We start from the raw sequence: 22,699 nt of genomic DNA on the forward strand, positions 1-22,699 counted from the left end.
AGAATGAATGCTATATCACATGGCAAAAGATGTGACTCAATTAAGGGTCTAAAAGGGACAAGCTTATCCTGGATTATCACGCAGCCTCTAAGTGTCACCAAAAGTATCCTTATGATGGGCTTCCCTGGTGACGCAGTGGTTGAGAGTCCACCTGCCGATTCAGGGGACATGGGTTCGTGCGCCGGGCCGGGAAGATCCCACATGCCGCGGAGCGGCTAGGCACGTGAGCCATGGCCGCTGGGCCTGCGCGTCCGGAGCCTGTGCTCCACGACGGGAGAGGCCACAACAGTGAGGCCCACGTACCGCAAAAAAAAAAAAAAAAAAAAAAAAAAGTATCCTTACGAGAGAGGCAGAGGGAGAGTAGAGACAGAGAGAGGAGACAGCAATGTAAAGACAGAGGCAGAGGGTGATGTGACCGCAAGGCAAGGAACGCTGGCAGCCACCAGAAGACAGAAGAGGCAAAGTGGCAAGGAGGCAAGGAACAGATTCTCCCCTAGGGCCTTCAGAGGGAGTGCAACCCTGTCAGCAACTTGACGGTGAACTTCTGGCCTCGTGAACGGTTAGAATAGCTTTCTGCTGTTTTTAAGCCACCATGTTTGTGGTAATCTGTCACAGCAGCCCACACAAAACAATTCTCGCATTTGGAGATGAACAAGTCAGGAATGCATGTTACAGAAAGCTGCCTGATATTTTACCATCAGCGTAATCCCTACCATGTAGCTGGAGTGAATTATTCAGGTAGCCCTTGTCAGTACCCTCCCAGCAAACCAAATCCTTTATTTACAACAGCAGCATTTCAACAAAAGGAGAAAACTGCTCCCTGCTCTCTCAGCTACCCAACTTACAGGCTTATTAATAATGAGAATCTTTTCCCCTTTGAAAAATAATGTCTATAACTAAAAGGGGGGTAGGGCACTTTGTCACTTCTATAAGAAGTTCTAGCTTCCAGACTAGGCTTTATGCTGTTATTGAAAACATTATCTAGAACATTCACAAGTATCTTTGCTCTGATTTTTTTTTTCTAGGTAGGAGAAGAAAAAGGTTAACCCTTCTATGTACCTCTCACTCAACAGTATTCCTCACCAAGTTCGCTCTGCTGTGCCTCTAATATACTTTTAGTCTATCCCCATCACTGTTACTAGGCACCTCTCCTTCAAAAACGTTTGAGAGGATGTATCACTTTCTTACTGTCGTTTTAACAAATTAGCACAAGCTTAGTGGCTTAAAACACCACAAACGTATTCTCTTGTAATTCTGGAGGTCAGAAGTCCAACATGGGTCTTACTAAGCTAAAATAACAGTGTCAGTAAGGCTTCATTCCTTCTGGAAGCTCTAGGGGAGAATCCATTTCTTTGCCTTTTCTAGCTTCTAGGAGCCACTTGCCCTCCTTGGCCAGTATATCCCCTTTCTCCATCTTCAAAGGCAGCTGTGTTGTATCTTCAAATTTCTCAGACTGCAACCTGCTTCTCTAAGCACATCACTTTCACTGAGTATAAGCCACTTACATCCCCTCTTATGATTTGTGATTATATAGGGCCCCCAGGTAACCCAGAATAATCGCCCATCTCAAGATGCTTAATTTAATCACATCTTCAAAGCCCCTTTTGCTATATAAGGTCACATATTCACAGGTTCTAAGGATGAGGATGTGAACCTTTGGTGGGAGAGGAGTATTACTCATCCTACCATAGAACTTGGGCAACTGAGTTACCCACGTAACTGAGTCCTTCCTGCTACTCATACTTTAAAATATTGAAAAAGACTTAATATTTTATTTAAATACTTAGCTGAGGGACTTCCCTGGTGGTGCAGTGGTTAAAAATCCACCTGCCAATGCAGGGGACATGGGTTTCAACCCTGGTCTGGGAAGATCCTTCATGCTGTGGAACAACTAAGCCCATGCGCCACAACTACTGAGGCTGCGCTCTAGACCTCTCGGGCCACGACTACTGAAGCCCGTGCACCTAGAGCCCGCTCACCGCAACCAAGAGTAGCCCTCGCTCACCGCAACTAGAGAAAGCCCACACGCAGCAACAAAGACCCAATGCAGCCAAAAATAAATTAATTAATTAATAAAAAAAGATAAATAAATAACTTTTTTAATAATATACATTTATTTATATGTATATTTATATATATAGCTGAACGCAGAGAAACTATGGGAAACTCCCACAGGCCAGAAAGGAAAGGAGAACTGAAAGTCAGACGGCAAGCATACAACTGGCACTGTGTGGTCATGAGAGGGCGCGAAGGAATTCCCAGATCAGAACAGTCCCTAAAGGGGAAGGACCTGGGTGTTAAACCAGGCACAAGCGGGAAGTTGAACTAAGACCCTTGCATGTCTAGACCACCAGAAAGCTGAATTTCCAGTGTAAAAGGTCACAGAAAGGTCACTATACAAAATCAACAGCATGCTGATGCACCTCCAAATCTTTTCATGCATTTCCTTAAAAGCAATTTGTAACAGGTCCCCAAAATATGACGTACATATAAATAAATCTAAAAGAAGTATTACAAGATATCCATGGAGAAAATTATGAAATGAATTGAAGAACATGAAAAAGACCTAAGTTAAATGAAGAGATTTATCATGTTCATGGTGGGAACACTCGTTATAATAGAGCATCAATTCACCTCCAATTTAGCCTACAAATTTCATGTATTTCTAGTCAAAGTCTCTTGGTTTTGGGTAAAAATTTATACAATGATCCATTAAGTTACATGGAAGAATAAATGTATCAAAGAGCTAGGAACATTTTTAAGAAGATTAAAGAGAAAGGCCTGTGTCTGCTGCACTTTTTCTCAGCCCGGATACACTGTCATTAGCACCCTGCATAAGAAATGCTCCTAGTGGCAAATCAACCTTTGTCAGTGGTCACAATTAACTGTCCCAAATTCTGTCTTTGTTATTGCTTTCACCATGCTCTTCAAAACCTGAGTCTGACTCTATAGCTTTTGAATGTGTTTTATTTTTTTTATTTAGTAAAATTAAATATATAAACAAAACTAAAAGAACTAAAGAAGTTAAAAATAACCCAAACAAATATCAGAATTTATTATAATGGTTTGGTAATTAAAATCAAGTATCTAAACAAACCAACAGTGTGGGCTAGATGAGATATGGAATTCTACATCAGTAGGGAAAGAGCAGTCTTTAATTAATAGCTCTTCCACAACTACCTTCCCATTTTGAAAAATAATAGTAGTAATCTTTAACTCAAGCCATAGACTTAAAGCCTAAATATAAAAAGCAAAATTTTAACTTTTGGGGAAAAAAATACAGAAAGATATTTTGCCTTTGTGGTTAAAGAAACACTCTTAAACAAGACCCCCCAAAAGCACATATAATACAAATATGTCATTTACTACATACAAGAAGTATTCAAAATGTTTTACATTTATTAACTAATTCAGTCTTCTCAACAACCCTAAGAGGTAGGTAGTACTACTGTCTCCATTTTCCAGATGGGAGAAGTTGTGCACAGAGATGTTAAGAAATTAGCTCAAGGTTACACAGCAAGGAAGGGATAGAACTGAGATATGAATCCATGTTCTAACCAACCAAACTATACCTCACATTAAAATTTTAAATTCTATATGATTAAAAAAAAAGGGAAAATGTCGGATATGCCTAGGACTAGAAGATATTTCCAGCACAGATGTATATATTAAACAACACTTACAAATCAACTTAAAAGGACAAAAAGCACACTGAAAAGTGGTCAAAGGTAATGAGAGGCAGTTCACTGAAGAAGAATCCAAAAGGCCAATAAACAAAAGAAAGATGTTAAATCTCATTATATATCAGGAAAGCAAAAATTAGAACAATGAGGTACTCACTAGTGAACATCAGAGTGGATCTCACATTCACTAGATTGGCAAACATTAAGCCTGATGACATGAGGATGCAGAGAACCTAGAACTCACATTCCAGGAGAAATGTCAACTGTTGCAGGCACTTTACAGAACAATTTGGCAGCACCTCAAAAAGTTACAGATATGTGTCTCTTACTAACCCAGCAATTCTGCTTCTAGGTTAATATCCAAGAAAAATGCCTATGTCCCCAGCCAGACATACATGTATCAGGATTTTACTGCAGCCTTGATTGTAACAGTAAAAAATGTAAAACAATCTCAAACACCATGACTAGGGAATTCACAAACTCTGGTGTGATCACACAGTAGAATACAAGTGTTAATCTATTTCTATTAAATCTATAAATTCCAAACATAAAAATGAAACAAATTGTATAAATATTGATAAAACAGACCATTTACATAAGTTTTCAAACGCAAAAACAACACTTTAGGACTTCCCTGGTGGCGCAGTGGTTGAGAGTCCGGCTGCCAATGCAGGGGACACGGGCTCGTGCCCTGGTCCAGGAAGATCCCACATGCCGCGGAGCGGCTGGGCCCGTGAGCCATGGCCGCTGAGCCTGCGCGTCCGGAGCCTGTGCTCCGCAAAGGGAGAGGCCACATCAGTGAGAGGCCCATGTACCGCAAAAAGAAAAAAGAATCCACCTGCCAATGAAGGGGACATGGGTTCGAGCCCTGGTCCGGGAAGATCCCACATGCCACGGAGCAACTAAGCCCGCAAGCCACAACTACTGAGCCCACACGCTGCAACTACTGAAGCCCACGTGCCTAGAGCCCGTGCTCCACAACGAGAGAAGCCACCGCAATGAGAAGCCCGAGCACAGCAAGGAAGAGTAGCCCCCGCTCTCGGCAACCAGAGAAAGCCCACACGCAGCAACGAAGACCCAACGCGGCCAAAAATAAATTAATTAATTATTTAAAAAAAAACACTATATATTCTCTGTGGTTGATTACCAGATCAAATTGTCATATATAAACATGCATAGAAATGACGTATGTTGATTTTAGGATAGTGAGTACAATACTTTTGGTGGGGATTGGGAAAGGGAACAGAGAGGGGCCCTGTAGCTGTTCTATAACTTTGAACCTCTTAAAAAGAGACATAGCAAAACACTGGCATTTGTGAAATCAGGCTGTTGGGATCACATGAGTACACCATATTACTTTCTGTGCATATAAAGCATTTCCAAGTTACAAGTAGCCTGAAAATGTAACAACCCTTTTCTTACTGGAACCCCAATACTAAATTCTTCCCTTTGCTTTCCTCTATAAATCTGTCCAACTTGCCTCATCCAGCCTTTTTTCCCACAATTCCCCAAACATGGCTACTCGCATCAAGATATTCTCATTTGTCTCTCAAATATTTCACATTAATTCCCAACTGTGCATCTCCAGGCACTGCCCACATTCTCCCCTACAATTTGCACCCACTTAAGAAAAAGGAAGGCTTTCAAATGAAGGTGGTAGAGACCTGAAGACAGTAAGCAGTAATTCACTGACTCTCCACTTGTTTATAACAGAAAGTGAAGCTCTAGGTCTGTCGTACGTGGGTAGACTCACGTGTGCATCTTGACAGCACCCTATCACCTCCTTCTGGTACCCGACTCCTAAATACACATTCTCATTTGTAACGTGGAAGAGAACATGATTTAACTGTCCAATCAAAAACAAATTTTGCATTTATTACCACAACAGAGAAACTGTCCAAACATAAACTTACTTAAGTGACTCAATTTTCTGATAAACCCCCAAAATATGTTTGGTTTTTTTTAATTTTTTTTAAACATTTATTTATTTATGGCTGAGTTGGATCTTCGTTACTTTGTGCGGGCTTTCTCTAGTTGCGGTGAGCGGAGGCTACTCTTCCTTGCTGTGCGCGGGCTGCTCATTGCAGTGGCTTCTCTTGTTGCGGAGCATGGGCTCTAGGCGCGCGGGCTTCAGTAGTTGTGCACGTGGGCTCAGTAGTTGTGGTTCGCGGGCTGTAGAGCGCAGGCTCAGTAGTCGTGGCGCACGGGCTTAGTTGCTCCGCGGCGTGTGGGATCTTCCCGGACCAGGGCTCGAACCCGTGTCCCCTGCATTTGCAGGCAGATTCTTAACCACTGCGCCACCAGGGAAGCCCTGTTTGGTTTTTTTAATAAAGCAAAATTGAAAACAACATAAATGTTTTTGGGTATGACCGCTGTCTCTAACACACTGTAACAAAAATCCCCAAGTACTCATACTTAACTTTTTAAATTAGAAACAATACCTAAAGTTTTATGATATGCCTCTAATTAGATCTGATTATCAGTGTTTCTTTAACTTTTACTAAGAAGGAGCCTTTTAAAGATAATAATGAAGCAATTTATTTCTGAATAGTGGTAATTGTATGTTATGGTTGGTTTGTAATTTTGAAGAGAATGGGATTATGTGAAGTCTTCCAAATGAGTGATATAAAAATTATGGATTCCAAAAAAATTCTAACTGTATAATTTAAAAGCCTGCTTGTAACTAGAACCTGGTAGACAAAGGAACTGCATGAATTTTTTGTTTAATAATAACAACAGTTTCCTTATGAGACCAATGGTAATAGAAAGTAAATTTAGACCTATGACAAATAGTTTCCTTCCTTTGGGAGACAGAAAGCTGATAAAAACAAATTATGGATCTGTTAACTTGTTGATAGCAATGTTTTTTATGAACAGGAAGTGCCAACCTTTCCTGTTCTCTCCTTAAAACAAAGAAAAGTGAATCATACAAAAAAGCTTTTAAAAGAGACAGTACAAAAGCTAAAATTTATGAAAAGCCACGCCAAGGCAAGATTATAAAAGTGTCTACAACTGGTATTGCTTCCCCAAGCAAATCCGTAAAAAAGGAGGTGGTGGCAAAACTACTAGTGCGCACATGGATAGATTCTTTTTTTAAAAAAATTTATTTTTTTATTTTTGGCTGCATCGGGTCTCAGTTGTGCGGGATCTTTTATGGTGGCACCCTGGCTTCTCACTAGTTGAGGCTCGTGGGCTCAGTAGTTGCGGTGTGTGGGCTTAGTTGCCCCGTGGCATGAGGGATCTTAGTTCCCCGACTAGGGATCAAACCCGCATCCCCTGCATTGGAAGGTGAATTCTTAACCACTGACTGCCAGGGAAATCCCATAGATTCTGATGAAGGAGGGCACTAGCGGCACAAAGCTATCTGGCCAGTGACCTCAACCGAGTCCCCTCATTTTATAGGTGATAAATCAGAGTAGCAAAATGACATGCCCAATGACAGAGGCAGAACTGTGGCAACCTCTCTGTTTGGTGCATTTTTTTCTTCCTGTAGGACCATATCACAGTGCCTTGCAACATAGTTAAGTAATTTTTAACATCGAGATATAATAGTAAAGACAATATTATAATGCATAAGAAACTGTAGTTCTTGCTTTGTAGCCACATTGATATAGGTTTGATTAGCGTCTCCCTGACTTACTCCCTATGAGATCTGGTTTCACAGTCATGTATAAACGAACAATAAGGTCCTCACTCATACATCTTTGCTATTAGTTAACTACCAAATCCTCGCTTAGTCATTTTGTGCTTATTTTTCTTTTACCCGACCTAGAAAATTTGTCACGTATGCTGACATTCATATACAAGCACACAGTGCCTTGCCTGGAGTAGGGGAGCAAGAAATCCTAGTTGGGGCTTCCCTGGTGGCACAGTGGTTGAGAGTCCGCCTGCCAATGCAGGGGACACGGGTTCGTGCCCCGGTCCGGGAGGATCCCACATGCCGCGGAGCGGCTGGGCCCATGAGCCATGGCCGCTGAGCCTGCGCGTCCGGAGCCTATGCTCCGCAACAGGAGGGGCCACAACAGTGAGAGGCCCGTGTACCTCAAAAAAAAAAAAAAAAGAAATCCTAGTCGGGATGCACAGTCTTTATCTTTGAGATCACTCTAGCAAATAAAATTATTTAAAACTAATAAACATGTATTTACTCACTTTTTGAATCAATAACACACAATGCCACTCCAGAAGAAAGAAAAAAAATATTGTGCATAATGTTCTTTACAATCTAGCTTAAGTAGGTGTTGAAGCATTAAACCACTACAGGTCTTTCAAATGATGGAGTTGCTAGAACATTCTAGAATTAGGAATAGAAGATTCAAATTCCTACTCAGAGGACAAATGATCTCTGTAGGGGACATATGGTGTTTTTACAACCCAGCACATACATTTCTTATAAAACCCATAATCATAGTGTCTCACTGGCCCCCTCCAACCACTGCCAGCAGCAATCATGGTTGCTCATCCTCCTACCCACAGTGATTGGTTCATGGGTTGGGTCTATAAACCAACAGGGTTAATTAGTATGTCCCATATGATCATACAGGAATATTGAAAGAGAAAAAAAGGGTTCCTCTGGTATAGCAAGCCATAAGGACAATTAAAATTGATTCTGCCAGTGGCCATCTTGCACATGGAAAGTTCTGACCTCAAAAAGAATCTACGCAGAGGCAAGCTGGGCTGAGAAGTGGATAGAAGGAACAAGAGAGTTCTGAGCTTTTCTGGGCCCCCTGATCCAGCCATACTTGATGATCCAACTACTGAATCTCCCAATTATATGCTTCTAAGAGTTTGTGCTATCTCGCCAACATATTCTTTTAAGTTCATTTATAACTTATAAAAATTCTGGTCAATACAAGCTTCATCTTGCAAGTGTTTATCATAACATTTTTAATACTTGCATACTTGCAGTGACCCTGTCCACCTTCCCCACTATGACCACCTTCCCCACCTAGACTAACTCTAAATCCCTCACCTTGTCAATGGGCTTTTACAAAATATGAGCACTCCCTTTTAGCCTAAAAGACCTCCCTGAAACTTTTTACTCTAAGGACCAAACGAGAAGGGACTCAGTGAGGCAGAGAAATGTCCTAGGCCATCTCCCTTCTGCAAACACCCTCCCCAGGCTTACCAAATTGAACTCCAGCCTCAATTTTACTGCTAATCAGGTCAGTGGTTGCCTGCAAATTGGGAGCAAAGGTTATGTGGCAGGAGAGAGGGACTACAAAGGAGGATAAGGAAACTTTGGGGGGTTGATATGTTCAAGGTGGTGAATGCAATGATGGGTTCACAGGTGTATATATGTGTCACAACTTTATCAAATTTATACTTTAAATATGTGCAGCTTATTGTATGTCATTAATACCTCAATAGAACTATTCTAACACACACACACACACACACACACACACACACACACACACACACACACACACAGAGCTTTATGAAGAAAAGCATTTTACAGCATTATCCTTCTTCCAGCAGGGAACAAATCCTAATGCCTAGAGTTGCAGATGTAATTGGGTGACAAAGAAGAAAGTCACATACCAAGGATGGTAGGGCAGGATAATTGGGACCTTGATAACATGCTTGCATTGTGCACCTTCTCTAGATTACCTACTTGTAGACATCTTGCTACATGAAAATAATAGAGCTTACTATTTGAAGCAGCAGTAGCTGGGTTTCTCTTACCTGCAGCTGGACTCTATTCCTAATATGGTAGTCTTTGATGGTCTTTAATTTAAAGCCAATAGATCAGGCCATTCCCATGCCAGCTATCTTTTGTTTCTAATCTCAGAATAAAGTCCAAATACCAGGCTGACAAATCCAAGAATGTGAAGGGCCTGGCTTACCTCTCGAGGTAACTCATTAGCCACTATTCCCCACCTCCAGTCATACTTTGAATTCTTCTAATGAGCCCTGTATACTTTGAGTGCCATACAGTCAAAGCACATGTTGACCTGATATTCCTAGCATGTGGCTAAGTGCCTGGTACAGAAGAGGTACTCAAAATACACTGCAGACTGAAAGAGCTCATGATCTTGCTCATGATGCTTTAGGGATAGGAAAATGCTTATTCCCTAACCTAATCAATATTTGGGGTGAAGAAATCCAGCCTCATGTGTTCCAGATTATTCTTTCTCTATATAACCTATAAAAGAGAGTTTCATTCTTTCACCAAATATCCACCACATTGCAGAAACAACATGCACAGAGAGACTTGAGTCATTTCTAGAGCAGCTACATTTTTTGAGCACCCAAATTCTACCAGGGTAACTGAATTGCTTTGAGGACGAAAGAGGAACGTAGAACCTTTGAAAAAACTGGGTGCGATTCTGCAGCTAAATCATTCAAAACTGTTTTGTCAGCACTAAAGCAAGAGAGAAGACGTGATGACAGTGGAGGGTAAGAAACTTAAAACAGTAATAAGACTTAAAAGGACTAGACCACCAAAATGTAACGCAGCATCCACCGATACATTAAAAACTAAGGTCTCAGACCTCTCCATGCTTCAACAGTCCTAAGAGTAATTACACTTGACACTGAACTCTCCCTCTGAACTTCTGCCTAATGTGAAAAATTGAAGCACAATTCAGTCATTATGAAGCATGTGTTTCTCTGATACCAAACATCTGGATGGAAATTTGAAAATTCTGTAAATAATCTGGATGCTGCTAAATATCCAGACATCTTAGTGTTGAAGCCAAGACCGCAGTTCTTCGTCTCATTTTCATTCCTCAAATGATACAAGGAAGGCTGATATGCTGTTGTCACATATTTTTCTTCTCTATGTTCTCCTTGGTGCCAAGCAGATTGCTTCATACTTACAAGGCACAGAATACATAATATATGATATCTGCTGGGAAGAAATTATATAAAGAGAATCAAAAGTAAGGCATCCGGACTTGCCATTTTCCAAGGATAACTAGTCTGAGGTAGCACTCACAGCTGCCAACAAAGTTTCAACCCCATCCTACGTCTTCCTTCTTCGGAGCAGTTTTGGGAGACAAGAAGTGGAATTATGGGCGAAACAGCCCTGCACTGCCTCCTTCATTCAATCAACTAAATGTCAACCATATGGCAAGGCTGTGCTGGGCATTCAGGAAAGCCGGAGTGACTGGGACACGGTCCTTACTGCTGAGGGACATACAGTCTATCATATGACAAAATAAAAGGGTTAATGCTTTTTTCAGTGACTTCTTCATTGATCAACTTAAGAATCATGTCTTAGTCCTCACCTTACTTAGCAGCATTTGACACAGATGTTCAACTCTGCCTCCTTAAAATGATGTGCATTTGGCTTCTAAGACACCCGCCTCTACCAGGTTTTCCTCCTACCTGACAGGCCATTGCTTCTCAGGCTCCTTGGCTGGTTCCTCCTTGTCTCCGAAAACTGTTATTATAAGAGTGTGCTTGGTTCAGTTCACAGATCACTGCCGTTCTCTACCTATCCTCACTAACTGGTCAATTTCATCTAGTAGCCATTCTAAATACCACTCTCTACATTGATGGCTCCCTGAATTTCAACCTCCAGCTATTCCTCTCCCCTGAACTCCACTGTTATTAGACTACCTGCCATCTGACATCTCCACTTGGGTATCTGATTGGCATCGCATCTAATACTGAACCTCTTATGTTCCTTCCAAAGCCTGTTCCACCCACAGTCTCCCCATTCCCGTTAATAGCAGATTCAGCAAGCCAGTTGTTTAGGCCATAAATCACAAGTAATCTGTGACTGGTCTCTCTCACACCCCATTCTCATCCATCAGGAAATTATGTTGGCACCACCTTCAAAATACACCCAAAATCTGACCATTTCTCTCACTTCCATTGCTATAACATTGGTCCAAACCTACATCGTCTTTGCTTAAATTACTGCAGTAGCCTTACAGGTGATCTCACTGTTTCTACTTTTGCCATCTATAGTCTATTCTCAATTCAGGAGCCAGACAAACTTTTAAATAAAAATCAGGCCCAAAGCCACCAATGGTTCCCCACTTCCCTTGGTGTAAAAGTTCAATTCCTTCAAACTGGGTCCCAGAAACTCTCTGACTCATTTCCAACCACTCCACCCACCGCTTGCTCACTGTGTCCCAGCCACAGGAGTCCTCTCTGTCCCTTGCATAAATCAGAAATACCCCTTCAGGATCTTCTCAAAGGCCGTTCCCTCCACTGACTTTTTCCAGATGTCTGTCCTTCGTCTCCTTCAAGTTTTTGTTCCACTGCTGTCTTACCGAGAAGGCTAACTCTGACCACCACACATAAAAATATGTCCTTATCCTCCCCTACCCCGCCGCCACTGCCCCACTGTGCTTCAGCCTTCTTACTCCATTTTTCTCCATAGCATTTTACCTTCTAACATGATGTATAACTTATTTGCTTATTTGCTTATCATCTACCTTCCCCACCAAATGTAAGATCCATGAACGCAGGACCTTTTGGTTTGTTTCGCTCACTGCTGTTGTTCCTTAATTAATATTATTGGAATGAATAAAAGAAAAATTATTTGGGTTCGTCTTAACAATACATTTATGTTAGACTAATAATAATAAATTAGACTAATAATATAAAGAACCCTAGCCAACTATGATTCTAGTACAATTTTATGGAAAGCTGATTTGTTCACGGGAAAGGTTACAGGAAAACCTCAGATGCATAGGAGAGCTTGGCCAACAATGGGAGAGAAAAGAGAAAAGAGTATTTCAAGAAACATGCTAGATTCTACAGTAGATAGATAAAAGCAATTCCTATTTATTATTTTTAACCTAATGCTAATTTTCATGTCTTAAAATATTTGGCTGTCTTCTAGATTTAATTTTGATCAAATTATCCTGTTTATGCAAGCTTTCATTAGGTATGTTTTACCTCTGGTGAAAAGGGAGCAGCCAATTCTGCAAATTCCATTCAAGAAGTATTTAGAGAGTATAAGCTCTGTGCTAAAAAAAAAAAAAAAAAAATGCTACAAACCAAAGGATGCAACAAAGAGAAAGCTATGATCTCTGCCAATAAACGGTGGGTAGTCTAGCTGGGGAAAAAGCAAACACAAAGCAATCTATAGTATGGAGCATTGGTATGGTTAATGGCAAAGACAGAGTAAAATAAAATCTTACAACACTGACTCTCAGCCCTCACTGTAATTTAGAATTAGCTAGGAAGATTTTAAAAAGGGTTTTTTTAACCATAAAATCACATGCCTCTCCCTCTCTCTGAATCTGACTGAATTAGTCTGGGGTGGCACTCAAGTAGTAAGATTGATTCCCAAGTGAAAATTTAAGGAAACAATTCTTTCTAACTTAAGAAACGGGAGGCTTTATTTGAGTAGTTTCACAAAGACAGAGCAAGGTATGACAGGTCAAGAGCAGAAGATCAGCAAAGACAGGCAACAAAGGGCAAAATGTCTGGGGAACCCTCTGTGGCTGAAATATATGAACAGATGCACATGGGAAGAGCGGATGGTGAAACATCTTGAATGGCATGCTAAGGAATTTGGGTTTATTCTCTGAGAGTTTTCATCCACTATTACAGGTGCATTATTCATTTTACAGTGCTAAGATAATATGGAGGAACAATTCAGGTGAAATGTGATAAGAAGGAAGACGAACTAAACCTAGCCTGCCTTCACCAGTAATTCATATGTGTTTGAGGTGATGATGGCCCACTTTTAAACTACCTAAAACTGTATGCAAATTAAACCACTGAGATGTTCAAATCTCACTTTTCAAACGTAGGCTGAAATACAATTATTCCCCTAATAAATTTTCTTTCTTTGTAAAAGCCTCTTAATTATGTTGTTAAACTTTGTGAAAGAAAATAACCTCATTTCAAGTAAGAAATGACATAAATAGCACATTTCGGTAACTTTTAAAATCAAAAGTTGGGAAATTTCACAAACATATTTGCAACAAAGGCTGACTATAAACACCAGCTCAACAGCATCACGTGGAAATTCCAGGTTCTGTAAACAGTGAATCATTTTTAAATTCAAAATCCAAGTAAATATTCAGCAACCACTTAAATATTTTAAATTCATTCAGCAGTTTGAACAAGGGCCGAGAAATAACATAAGCCTAACCACACATTAAAATATTAAATAAGAATAATTTGAAAAATAATGATCAGAATTTTTCAAAATGTCAAATACAATAATTTGAAGGCAATTACAAAAGAAGATTTTTTTCTTTGGCTTAAGTATGAGTGTTTTTCATTTATTTTGGAGTAGAAACTGAACAAAATTATACTTTTCCAGCCCTCTAATGACCAGAATAGGACTTTAAAAACTGTACAGGAAAATCGTTCCAAATTTATACTCACCATACCTCAGTCATTTTTTTCTTACAACTGAAAGATTAATATTACTGCTTTGAGGGTATGAACTCTTGCCCCCATAGGGCCTGCTTGAGTTAACACCAGCCTGTAAGTGTTAGAAATCCCAGTAGCTTGAAAACCTTTCCATTGTAACTTACAGGTTTGTAATTCAGAAATTTAAAATAATTCAACTTTTTCCACGAAATTGTAACAACTAGCTCTTTTTTCTATAGCACATCCAAAGCATTTATCCACTTTCTCTCCTTTTATCCTAACAACTCCACAAGGGGAGAATGAAAAATATCATCACCAGTTTATAAATGAATAAAGTGAAACTCAGATGGAGACGTTTGCCCAAGGTTAAATTCCAAGCAAGTTGTAAAGTTGGTATTACAATTTAGGTTTTCTTCGGAAACCCAGCTGTTTTTCTCTCTATAGACTGTACAGATACATATTTATCTGCTTTGTTTTACCTATTTTAAGACAACCTCAATTTCAGAGATACCTAAAACACAAATAAACATATGCCTTAGAATGAATGTAAATTGGTATAATTTTTGACTGCATGGAGATCTTTTCCCCAAAGCAACCCAAGATATAGAAAAAATATTTCAAAAAACCAACAGAAACCAACTTAGATTTTAGAATAAATATAGAATAAGAAACAAAACTGAAACTTCTGAAATGACCCTTATTTAAAGACCATGAGTTATTTTCTGTTCCTTACGTTCTTAATTAAAACTATTCATACACACACACATACACACACACATACATATAAACAGCAGTCGATTCCTAGAAGTCTTTTCTTCTCTGCTTATGAAGCACAAGGAGACATATTCAAAATGTTACATATTTTAATATAACACTTATTTCATACCTCCTAAAATTCCCCACAAATCACGAGGAATAATTAGTTATTTTTCACTTTTTGTCAAAATACTTTCAATCAAAATTATTTTAAAATAAACGATTAAAAATAAAATAGACTGTTTTCCCAAAGCAGTTTTCACTTGTGTTTATATCCTGAACAGTATCAAAAAGGCCAAGCTATTTCCACACTTCCCCAATTCAATCATACCTTCTTCTCCAACCCACAAAGACCTACCTTAGTCCTAAATTTTGTGGCACCTAAAGTCGGTCCTTCCCTTATATAGCACTAATTTTTCCACTCCATAAATCCCAACTAGATCCCGTCTTCACAGAGGAGGTACTTGCCTTTGTATGTGTTTATTATTTCCCACAGTTCTCAGCAGAATGCACACAGTAAGCAAATGTTTATTGACTGAAGAAAGCTCTTGAGATCATATGTAGAGAAGATAGTGAATGAAAAAGAGGCTTCATAAGGCATGTTGATTTCAAAGCCCAGTTTGGTTCACTGCTGTATTCCCAGACTGAGAACAGTGCCTTGCACACAGTAGACACGCAATAAGTATTTGTTGAGTGAAGAAACATTCAGTTTCTATAAATGTAGAAAGTTCTAGAGCAAGTCACTCTTTTTTTTTTTTTTTGCAATACGCGCGCGCCTCTCACTGTTGCGGAGCACAGGCTCTGGACGCGCAGGCTCAGCAGCCATGGCTCACCGGCCCAGCCGCTCCGCGGCATGTGGGATCTTCTGAGACCGGGGCACGAACCCGTGTCCCCTGCATCGGCAGGCGGACTCTCAACCACTGCGCCACCAGGGAAGCCCAGTCACTCTCTTTTGTATAACATCATGAAAGTGCATAAAGAAAACGTAGCTTCTCCCTTTCCTCCCGTATCTATAAACTGTTGATATTCACTACTCTAATGTAAAGTTGTTCATTACTAGGGATTCTATTAATTAAAACAACCAAACCATAAACAACAACAAAAATCAGCCACGCCTTTGGCTAGTGATCAAAACTCCGTGACAAGTTTGGGGGATGTTCCATCCAACCTATTTTAATGACATGTTTTCTGGACTGGTCAGGAATTCTGCCCTAATCTCAAGGTCATAAGCAGGCCACCTGAGCACGTGGACAGTTAGGCTGCCCTAAGTTCCTCAAGAAAATGGTTCAAGGCAAGAGTGATGACTCAAAGCAGACCATGGCATTTACACCTGCCACGCCCATATGCAAGCCTGGCTTTACTAACACTTTTAGAAATAATCTCAGATCCAATCCCACAACTTTGAGCTTATTTCAGAGGCAGTGACCCAGGTGGGATTGGAACCTATAAAGGGTCCTCCTATTCATGCCTTAAAAAGAAATGTCTCCCAAGTCTTCAGCCTTAACCCTGCCCCCAACCACTTGACATTTCCCATCTTAAAATGTTGAAGTGAAACCAGGGAAGATACAGAATCTAAATAATAGCAATGGCACATTTTCCGCATCTATTTAAGACCTGGTTCAACGTTTACCTTTCATTCATTTCCAGTTTAAACTGCTGAACTCATCCAAACTTGTTCACAATGTATATGCAGTAGACACTAATTCATTTTAAGAAATATCCTTTTTCTAAAAAGCCTTAGGGTTTCCCTGGTGGTGCAGTGGTTAAGAATCCGCCTGCCAATGCAGGGGACATGTGCTTGAGCCCTGGTCCCGAGCAACTAAGTCCGTGTGCCACAACGACTGAGCCTGCACTCTGGAGCCCGCGAGCCACAACTACTGAAGCCCGCACGCATAGAGCCCGTGCTCCGCGCAACGAGAAGCCACCGCAATGAGAAGCCCGCGCACCGCACAAAGAGTAGCCCCCGCTCGCTGCAACTAGAGAAAGCCCGCATGCAGCAACGAAGACCAAACGCAGCCAAAAATAAATGAATTTTTAAAAATAAATAAAAAGGTTTAGATTTAAAAGGGCCAACCATCTTTGTAGTCCTGTGAATTTCCAATTAATTTTTACTACAGTGCTATTAAAATCAATAGAATACACTCTGAAGGTCAATAATTTAGAACAGATATAAAAGTCTTATATAATATGCTCCTTCAGAGTTACCTTTCTCTTTGCTTTCCTAATACGCAAGAGATACAAGTAGAAATGACATATCTCAAAAGCAACAGAACAAGATTTAAAAATAACTTGCCTTTAGAAAAAAATATATATGGCATATTAATCTATATAGACCTCCTCAGTGACATAAGTATGCAACGCAGACATTCTACTGTGTGTAAGCAGATACTATAAGGTTAAATGTCTGGCAAACAGGTAACTAAATCATGAGGGGGAGGGGCAGAAGTCAGCATAAAATGGGGAAGTGAAGTTCTAAACAGGCCGTTCATGCTAATAAAAGAAAATACCTGGAGAATTGGTCAGCTTTTACTTAATAAATAATCAATGTGATAGGCATGTTCAGGTGAGACAAAGGTGGATTCTCATCTGAAACCTGACATGGATCTCGGATTACAAGGACCTGAACCACCAGGTGGTCTAGAATTTTTCCCAAATCTAGGATTAGTGACATGTTGATTAGACTGCTACTAACTAGTCAGAAAGACATACTTTTTACAGGTTTATGTCTTGCTTTCAAAGCTTTGCAACCATGTTCACATACAAGGGAACAGTAATGCTAAAAGGACCCAGCCTCTCCCTCCTGCTGGGGACCACAGGCAGACTCCGCACTCCAAGGATGTAACCTAAGCTTGCACAGATGGCCTAGCTCTCTGCTAATGCACAGGAGCTGGGTTTGTTTGCAGGGTGGGTGCTGCAAAACAAACCCAGGTGTATTTATAGAAGGGAGCAAGACTATGATGGAGGGATGATGACAGAAGACGAAAGTGTCTTCCGCATGGTAAAGAAGCCTGTGGAAAGATCTGGATCCCACAGCCTGAGTTCCACTTCTTGACTCGCCAACTATCAACTATGTAAAGTTATTAAAGCCCTTTTCGGTCTATTATCTTACGTATAAAATTTAGACAATGCCCCTTGCCTCGGATGATTGTCAGGAAAAGGAAAGTGTATGTAAAATCTGGGACGTAGTAGGCAATCGGTAAATGGCAATCTACTCTCCCATCCTCCGGTTCACCCCGAATTGCCCCTCAAAAATTACAAACATACACTGCAGGGTTAAAACTAAAAAGCCCAAGCTGGTTGGCAGGGAAAGAAACAACCTGGGTGGAGGCTCGCTTATTTACTGGAGAATTTTGCTTAAAATGGATTTAGGATATTGATAAGAGGGGAGATACATGGAAAAAGCATCAGGTATAAGCAAAACTCCCCCCCAACTCCCGCTCCCCGCAAAAAGACATTCCTTTATGTAAGCACGAAACAAACTTCGGAAGCTGCGGATATCCTGTGAACCTACACGGTGGCCTCAATTAAAATCACAGGCGCACTCAGAGCTAAACACGACGCACACCATGCATATGCCGCCTTGTCAGTTTCAGATCACGCTATTTTTGCAAAACTGTTCTCAAACCGGAGGCGGCTCCCGCCTCCAAATCCGCCCCGGATGGGTTTGGGAGCCAAGAGTGAGTTGCAGAAGGTATAAGGATGGGAAAGTGGAGAGGTCTGGTCAAATAACTGAAAAACAAGGCGGTGGGTGAGGGGGCGGGGTAGAGCAATGGGGAAGAGACGCGGCCAGTGAGCCAGAAAGACGGCGGCTTCACAATGAAAGGAAGAGACTGCGACAGTCGCCGGCTCCTGGTCCCCGGCGGGGACGGATGGCGAGGCCGGGCGGGGGAGGCCAGAGCGTGGGAAGACAGAAAGGGGGTGCGGGATGAAGTGAGAGAGTCATTGGCCAGACAGGGAAGTCACGGAGCACCCGAGCAGGTGCAAAGCCCCCAGGCGCGGAGGAACGGGCTCGGGATACTCACGGTGTAGAGTAGGTTGAGCGCGCACAGGCAGTTCTTGGAACACGCGAAGCCCCCACAAACCATCTTGGAGCCTGAGGTTCCCGGCAACTTCAGGTAAAGTCTGGCTCCGGCGGAGCCTCCAGGCAGCCTCTTTGTCCTTGCCTTCGGGGCCTGGCCGAGGCAACGCAGCAGCGGAGCCGCGGTGGGGAGCCCGGGGCTTGGGGAGGGGATGCAGTGCGCGGCGCGCCCGCACCGGTTCCAACCCGCTCTGGAACCTGCGGCCGCAGCAGCTGAAGACAGAGCCCGAGCCCGAGCCCCGCCCAGCACCCCGCCTCGCCCCGCGCGCTGATTGGCCGCCGGCGGGGAACAAAGGTAGAAATATGCAAATAAATGCGCTCAGCTAGCTGGGATCCGGGAGGGGAGGGGAGGGGAGGGGAGGGGAGGGGAGGGGAGGGGAGGGGAGGGGAGGGGAGGGGAGGGGAGGGGAGGGGAGGGGAGGGGAGGGGAGGGGAGGGGAGGGGAGGGGAGGGGAGGGGAGGGGAGGGGAGGGGAGGGGAGGGGAGGGGAGGGGAGGGGAGGGGAGGGGCGGCCCCTGGGAGAGGGGGAAGGGGCGAAGGCCTTGAGGGAGAGTGCCTGAGGCCAGAGTGTATGGCAGCGACCTCGCCGCGGGCTCCTGGGGAGCAGGTGAGGAGAAGAGGGCGGGACTCCACGGAGATCCACGCTGGCAGGGAGAAGGATGACAGCACCTCGCGGTTCTTGGCCCCAGCGGGTGACGTGGCACCATTTTGAATGAGGTTTTAAAATTAAACCCCTAGCCTTGTTTGAATGAAGGAAAAAAGGAAGGAATGAAGCAATAAATGAATGAACGTGAACGATTTAAAAGAATGAAGTGGTGGAAAATGAAAGGAAGGAAATAAGTGAAAGAATAAACGGAGAGATGAAATCTCTGCTTTTCTCAGAAAATAGGTAAGGTATATGACCCATAATTGTGACTCTTGTCAGGTCAGATGTATCCTACAGGGATTTGCAAAAATGCTGATAAACTTTATCATGCATGCAAAAGAAAATCAAGAAGTTTTTTTGTCTTCCAATCTTGCATTTCAATAAGCTGAGGGTTTTTTCCCCACAAACTGTGAAAAATTTTAAATGACACAGTCTCCACCTCTGTCAATTCATTATCACTTTGAGTGTCTATTATAGAAATGCTTCATGTATCCTCAGGTTCCTCACCTATAAATTGGGATATTAACAGTATGTCAAGCGCTCTTTGCAGAGCGCCTGGCACAGTGTAAGGACTCAGCTAGTCCTTAATATATGTCAGCTAGTATTAATATATCTAACAGTTTTTGTAAACCTGCTGTGTTCCAAGCACTAAGCTAAGCCAATAAAGGTTTGGTTATTTCATGGTGCCTTCTACCAAAAAAGGTTCTTAGAGAGAAATATTCAGGTACTTATATGAAACCTAAGGGCTCATGCTGAGTAAGTTATGTGATAGCAAATGATACTGTATATGTTAAATAAAATATTGCAGCTGATAAAAATAATTTGTCTTCTTGGAATTGCCTGCTTCCTCTTCTAATCTCTCTTTACCTTCCCAGACCCGACTTCACCAAGAAAGCCACATTAATTCATTAGCCTTGGTATTCCACATTTACCTTTTGTATACACCCAAATGAGTTCCTTTTTTTTTTTTTAATTTTAATCTGGAAAATGACCCTCAAACCCAAATAAAACTTTTTGGCTCAGCTTTCCATTTGAGAAGCCAGAGGCTTATTAAAGAAGAAGAATTAGGGGGGAAATCTATTCTTTCTCTTCTCATTCCTGGATGTCACCAACGTTACTACTACTTCAACATAACTCAACCAACTGTGACAATTCTCTATTTGCTTTCTTCATAATACACTCTACTATCTGCCTGTGAGTTGAATCTCTTACTTTTTCTCATAGGAATGTCCCCTATCAGTCAGGGACCCAGCAGGAAGGAGACGGCTCATTTAGATGACTGAGAAGAGTTTAATAAAGGGACTGTTTTGAAAAATATGGACAAGGTTAAAGGAAGCCAACAAAGGATAGTGAAGCAGCTCAGAGCTAGCAAGAGCAGGTAGTTATTATAATTCCCCTTAAGTCTGGGGGGCAATTTAAGGGAGCAGTTACAGAAATCAGGCAAGAGCTAAAGTTGTAGGAGGGTTGCATTAGGAGTTGCAGCCTTTAAGAGAGAAAACCAAGAAAGTACTGCAAATTGGAAAACAAAACAAGTGAACATAGTGGGATTCTGCCTTAGAATTTGGATGTAGAAATTTGCAAAAGACCATTTGCTCCCACCTTAACAAGATGAGGTAGAAAAGCTACAAAATCATGGTTTTTTAAAACAAACAAAAAAAACCTATCAGAAAACAAAACAAATGAACAAACAAAAAACAAATTCACAGATACAGAGAACAGATTGGTGGTTACCAGGGAGGAAAGGGGTGGGGAGGTAGGCAAAGTGAGCGAAGGGGATCAATTGTATGATGATGGATGATAATGAGAATTTTGGTGATGATCACTTTGTGGTGGATGTGGATGTAGAATTATAATGTTGTACACCAGAAATGTATGAAATGTTACATATCAATTTCACCTCAATTTAAAAAAAACCTCTCATGGAACTGAGGAACCAAAGACATCTAAAGGAACTAAAATCCAAGAAGTAATAAGACATTCTTAGGAAGAAAAAGCTCACAGTGCTTTTATCTCTTATGGATTAGCTATAGAAAGAAGACTGCCATAGAGGGGGATAAAGAGAAACTAGCTGATCATTTAACCTTTTTTTTTTTTTTTTTTTTTTTTTTGCAGTATGCGGGCCTCTCACTGTTATGGCTTCTCCCGTTGCAGAGCATAGGCTCCGGACGCGCAGGCTCAGTGGCCATGGCTCACGGGCCCAGCCACTCCGCGGCATGTGGGATCTTCCCGGACCGGAGCACGAACCCGTGTCCCCTGCATCGGCAGGCGGACTCTCAACCACTGCGCCACCAGGGAAGCCCTAACCATCTTTTAATGTGGGTGTATGGTCTAGTGTGGCAGTTTATAATCCAAGGATCAAAAGCTGCAGCAAGTGTACAACTACTTGCCAACTCTAACCCATGGGCCTTCACATAGTACAAGGATTTGAAGCTCTATAGGCTGTGGTCAGGCAAGAGAGCTCCCTCCCCAGCTATCTCAATGGGCACAAACATCCTCAAGTATGACAGTGGCTAAAAACAGATTAGGACAGGAAAGATGAAGCAATCTGGGTCTTTACCTAATCCAAAGCAGTGGCTGCCAAAGGCTAAGGAATTAGCAGAAGAGAAAAATCTCTTTACAGTATACTGCAAGAGCCCTCCAAAGCTGAGTTAAAACAGCAAGAAAGGGAGAGGACTCATAAGGACATGAGTGAAAGCCAAGGACATGACAGAAGAGCAAAGAACACTCCCCAGCAAAAAAAAAAAAAAAAAGGAACAGCCAAGTTGTAAAGCACACCTGAGGCTGAGAATGCTGGTGGCTGAGCTGTAAAGTACAAAGAGATCTGTATGAGGTCTCCTTCCTATAAAAGGAAAATCCTGATTGTGCCCTCAAAAACATTTGAAGCCAATGCTGAATTGAACCTAACTAAACCTGTAACAAATCCTGACCCAGCTCAACTATAGTGCAGACTGACTTAGGTACCCATAGTAGCAGCCTGGCAGAATAAAGGATGTACCCGTTTCTGCTGGTAAATATTATTTACTTTACTCTCAGTGTTCTTTTATACACACTACCTGACACACAATAAAAAATTATTAAAGACTTGGATGATCAAAAAATTTGACCTCTGGTCAAAAGAAAAAATGGTCAGTAGAAGCAGAACCAGAGATGATCCAGATATTAGAATTATCAGACAGGTCCTGAAAACTCAACATGATAAATGTGTTAAAGGATTTAGTGGAAAACATACAGGAGCACATGGAG

General features: G+C 41.7%; 1 protein-coding gene across 1 annotated transcript in view; it reads right to left on the reverse strand.

Annotated features, from left to right (window-relative positions):
• TSPAN13 (tetraspanin 13) overlaps positions 1–19,002 on the reverse strand; it is a 34,507-nt gene extending 15,505 nt beyond the window's left edge. Inside the window, exon 1 of the mRNA XM_060108300.1 lies at positions 18,755–19,002. Within this exon, the coding sequence (XP_059964283.1) occupies positions 18,755–18,817 (63 nt within the window). The 5' untranslated portion in view covers positions 18,818–19,002. The remainder of the gene's footprint in view (positions 1–18,754) is intronic.
• Positions 19,003–22,699: the final 3,697 nt, after the last annotated feature.

Source organism: Mesoplodon densirostris, chromosome 9 (genome assembly GCF_025265405.1).
Source record: "Mesoplodon densirostris isolate mMesDen1 chromosome 9, mMesDen1 primary haplotype, whole genome shotgun sequence".
NCBI classification, from domain to species: domain Eukaryota; kingdom Metazoa; phylum Chordata; class Mammalia; order Artiodactyla; family Ziphiidae; genus Mesoplodon; species Mesoplodon densirostris.